This window comes from Erithacus rubecula (genome assembly GCF_903797595.1).
Source record: "Erithacus rubecula genome assembly, contig: scaffold_811_arrow_ctg1, whole genome shotgun sequence".
NCBI lineage: Eukaryota > Metazoa > Chordata > Aves > Passeriformes > Muscicapidae > Erithacus > Erithacus rubecula.
This window is the reverse complement of record NW_027635526.1, coordinates 418-5,051: the sequence shown is the minus strand read 5'-3', so window position 1 is coordinate 5,051 and position 4,634 is coordinate 418. Positions and strand designations below refer to the sequence as shown.

General features: G+C 42.3%; 1 protein-coding gene across 1 annotated transcript; it reads left to right on the top strand.

Annotated features, from left to right (window-relative positions):
• Positions 1 to 628: 628 nt before the first annotated feature.
• On the top strand, positions 629 to 2,971 carry LOC306816697 (uncharacterized protein). The gene is made up of 3 exons (XM_079333129.1): positions 629 to 1,110; positions 1,559 to 1,629; positions 1,962 to 2,971. Exons 1-3 carry the CDS (start codon positions 791 to 793, stop codon positions 2,702 to 2,704), a joined length of 1,134 nt encoding a protein of 377 aa, XP_079189255.1. The 5' UTR covers positions 629 to 790; the 3' UTR covers positions 2,705 to 2,971.
• Positions 2,972 to 4,634: the final 1,663 nt, after the last annotated feature.

Genomic DNA, 4,634 nt, shown 5'->3' with positions numbered 1-4,634 from the left:
GGAGAACCCAGACACGGGACGCAAGAAGCAGCTCACCTGGACGCGTCTACCACAAGGATTCAAAAACTCACCAACTATTTTTGGAAATCAATTGGCTCGAGAGTTAGAAGAATGGAAGACGACTCAGGTAAAAGAATCACCTTTCTTATATGTTCTCCTACAATATGTTGATGACATCTTTATAGCCTCCACAGAAAAGGATGTTTGCCTCAGACTCACTATTGGATTACTTAATATGCTGGGACAAGCTGGATACCGAGTATCGAAAGAAAAAGCTCAGCTGGTAAGAACCCAAGTAATTTACCTAGGCTGCGAAATTTCACAAGGGGTGCGAAAGTTGGGGGTTAATCGAATACAAGCAATTTGCACCATACCCACACCACGAAATCCACAAGAGTTAAGATCCTTTTTGGGCATGGTAGGGTGGTGCCGCTTGTGGATCCCAGAATTTGGACTAAAAGCAAAACCCCTGTATGAGGCAGCCAAAAGCCCTGTGTTTCAGTGGGGACAAACTCAAGAAAAAGCATTCCAGAGTCTGAAACAAGCCTTAAAGGAAGCCCCAGCACTAGGATTGCCAGATCTTACAAAACCTTTTCAACTATACGTAAATGAGAGACAGAGACTGGCAATAGGGGTGCTCACCCAAAAACTGGGCTCATGGAAGCGCCCGGTGGGGTACTTCTCAAAGCAGCTAGACACTGTAAGTGCCGGATGGCCAGGTTGTCTTAGAGCTGTGGCAGCAACAGTGCTTCTAATTCGGGAAGCCAGAAAATTGACTCTGGGGAAAAGGATGGAAGTATTTGTTCCCCACATGGTCATTGCGGTTTTGGAACAAAAGGGGGGGCATTGGCTCTCATCAAGCCGCATGTTACAATACCAGGCACTTCTCCGAGAACAAGATGACATTGAATTAAAAATAACTAATCATCTCAACCCAGCAGAATTTCTTAGGAGCAGCAGCCAGGAAGAAGGAGGCGAATTGACACATGACTGCGTAGAAATCATTGAACAGGTGTATGCCAGCCGGAAGGACCTGAAAGACGAGCCTTTGGAGAATCCGGAATGGGAACTGTTTACAGATGGATCCAGCTTTGTGGAAAACGGAACCAGGTATGCGGGATATGCAGTAGTGACTTTGACACAAATAATAGAAGCTCAAGCTTTAACCCCGGGAACTTCAGCCCAGAAAGCCGAGATACATGCTCTGGTGAGAGCCTTAGAATTGAGTCAAGGGAAAAGAGTAAACATTTGGACTGATTCAAAATACGCCTTTGGAGTAATACATGTACATGGAGCACTATGGAAAGAAAGAGGACTGTTGAATTCTCAAGGATCAGAAATTAAGCACAAAGAACAAATATTAGCACTATTGGAAGCAGTGCATAAACCTCAGGCAGTGGCAGTGATGCATGTAAAAGGACATCAAAAGGAAGAGGGAAAAGCGTTCCAAGGAAACCAGTTGGCTGACAGAGTTGCCAAACAGGTTGCCCGAGAGGTATGGACACAATTAGCTTTATTGCCAGTGCGAATTAACCCTGCAACTTCTTTTCTTGAGCAGAAACCATGGTATACACATGAAGATGAGAAGCTTGCTCAATTTCTCCAGGCCCAGAAGAATGAAAAAGGATGGTATGTCACAGCTGTAGGTCAGGTTCTACTGCCGACAAAAGTAATGAAAACAATTTTAGAAATCGAACATAACAAGTGCCATTGGGGAGCAGACGCATTGGTACAATTTTTAAAACATGAGGTGATTTCCAACCAGATGTTAACAATGGCAAAACGGATTAACGCCACGTGTCCTGTCTGTATTAAAAATAACCCAGTGACACGAAGGCAAATACAACTAGGAAAGTTACAAGTAGGGCCGCAACCAGGAGACTATTGGCAAATAGATTTCTCAGAGCTACCAAAAGCACAAGGGTACCGTTATTTACTGGTGTATGTGTGTACTTTTTCAGGGTGGCCGGAAGCTTTCCCGTGCAGGACTAACCAGGCAAAGGAAGTAATTAAAACCTTACTACGAGAAATCATTCCTAGATTTGGGATCCCATTAGGAATGTCCTCAGATAGGGGACCTCACTTTGTAGCTGGAGTAGTCCAAGAGGTAGCCAGAGTATTAGGGATAGCCTGGGATCTCCATACGCCCTGGAGACCACAATCTAGTGGCCAGGTAGAACGGATGAATCAGACATTAAAAGGGCAGATTAAGAAAATTTGTCAGGAAGCAAAGATACAGTGGCCCCAGGCACTACCTCTAGCCTTGCTAAGAATCAGGATTAAACCCAGAGAAAAGATAGGAGTAAGTCCATACGAAATTTTGTATGGCAAGCCATATCATGCTGCAACTTACAAAGGGGACCCTCACTTAGTAGGAGATCAAGTATTGTTGAGTTACATTTTGTCTTTAAATAAAGTCCTTACAGCGCTGCGGGGAGCATTGCAGTGGAACCGGCCTCTGCCCTTGGAAAATCCTGTCCATGACATCCAGCCAGGAGATCAAGTATATGTAAAGAACTGGAATACAGAACCCTTGAAAGAAGTATGGGGCGGTCCTCACCAAGTGATCATGACTACCTACACGGCAGTGAAAGTCCAAGGGATCGACAACTGGATTCACTACACTCGAATCAAGAAGGTCCCGTCAAGATGGGAAGTACAGCCTCTGTCTGCAACAAAGCTGGTGTTCAGGGCAAGGACTTAGTTCTTTTAACATTAGTCTGTATAATGCAGGTGGGAGAAGCATTTGTTAAAATTACAGTTCCGGAGCCAGATGTAATGGTGCCAGAAGGTGCGGGAATAAATTTAACCTGTTTGTTTTCTGACAACCAGAGAGCTGGATTAAAAGAAGTAAAGGTAGCCTGGAGACAAATCACCACAGACGAAGTATTTACAGAAGGAATCGTGACATTTTGGGATATGGAACAGCAAAGAGGTAACACCACATTGACAATATCTCATATGCAAGCTGATCAGGTAGGACAATTCTCATGCATTGTGTGGATTAGAGAAAACTTTGATTATGGGGACATAAATGTAGGTATTTTAAAGGAAAATAAAACCCGAAGGGGGTACTCGGTGCAGGTAATACCAGTCAGTGCACGAGTAAATATGTGGAATGGATTGAGAGATACAAGCCTGGCACTACAGAGAAACCAGGAACAACAAAATTTAGTAGTAGGGTTAATTCGAGATTTTGGACAAATACAAAACGTATCAAAAATAACGGCATGTTTACCTCTGCCACAAGCTGCAGGGGAACCAATCCCTTGGGGAGTGATTCCAGTAGGAAATTTACCCCTAATAAAAAGAGGTAAGAATGGAAGTTGTGAATTAAAATTACGAAATAAAATCGAAATTGAAGTAAAATGGGAAAAGGTTGGAGAAACATTAAGAATATTAACCTATAAGGATTGTCTAATTAGCCATGGAAGGTTAGGACAAATTAGGGATTGGGGAATTCAATTAGCGACAGGGGGAAAAGTAAAACCTGAAGATGCTAAGTGGAAATGTTTTCTACCACATTGGCAAAAGAAAAGAATACCTAAAAATGAAAGCTATTATGAAATGATATGCCAGAACTCATCCCGGCAGGAATCCTCGTGGGACAGTTGGAAAACGGTATGGGGCCCCAGCATATTAGAACATTATAGTTACATTGGACAAGTTAATTGGTGTGTCCAATGGACGGGAAGCAGAAATGCCACTCACACAGAAGTATCTCAAACCAGCACATCTACAAAAACTTTGAGCGCCACAAAAGAAAATTGGAACTGCACCCAAATTCTCACCTGTGACACTCCAGAGAATCAAATTAGTTTGGCACCGGTCAGAATGCTTATAAAATGGAGTTGTGAGTGTAGAAACTTAACCATACAATTCCAGGAAGTGCTTTCCCGCAGGACCAGAAGGGTAAAACTTTGAGCTGTAAGGATACAACTATCAGGAGTCCAGGAAATTTAGTATGGATTATGGGACATGGACAATGGACAACACATTTGCCATTAGACGGGCCTGTAACACAAATTACCTTAGGGGTTCCCACATTATGTCCTTTTTGGAAACAGTCTAAATTAACGAAGAAAGAGATGCAGTCACGAGCAAAGAGAGAAACAAATAAAGTAGCAGAAGAACTAGGACAGGGAAATGAAGATGAATGGCATGAACCCTCATCAGGAGTTAAATTTGGGTGGGTATTGGAATCCTTGTTTGCACCAATTTCTACATATAGAAACCGGGAGATGCTGTACAAATTACTAGGACAAACTGAGAGGCTAGCTACAGTTACAAAGAAAGGATTTAAGGATCTAAATTTACAATTGCAGGCAACAACAAGAATGACAATCCAAAATAGAATGGCATTAGATTTGCTTTTATTAAAAGAACATGGAGTCTGTGGATACCTCCAAGGAAAGGTTGATCATTGCTGCATACATATCCCAAATGTCACAGAAGAAGTAGAAAAGGACATAAGTCAATTAGAACAAATTGAAACAAAAGTGCATGAAGTCCAGGAAGAAGCTGAACATAACTGGGTAGGAGCACTGTTTAGCTCCCTAGGAATCCAAGTCTCTGGTTGGATATCATCAATTGTACAATATGTAATAATGATTGTATTAATTATTGTAGTATGC

Coding starts and splice junctions, on each gene's coding strand:
- LOC306816697 (XM_079333129.1), top strand. CDS start 791: ATGGAAGTATTTGTTCCCCACATGGTCATTGCGGTTTTGGAACAAAAG. Junction 1,111..1,558: donor TTTGTGGAAAACGGAACCAG/GTATGCGGGATA, acceptor TTTCTTGAGCAG/AAACCATGGTATACACATGA. Junction 1,630..1,961: donor CAGAAGAATGAAAAAGGATG/GTATGTCACAGC, acceptor GTACTTTTTCAG/GGTGGCCGGAAGCTTTCCCG.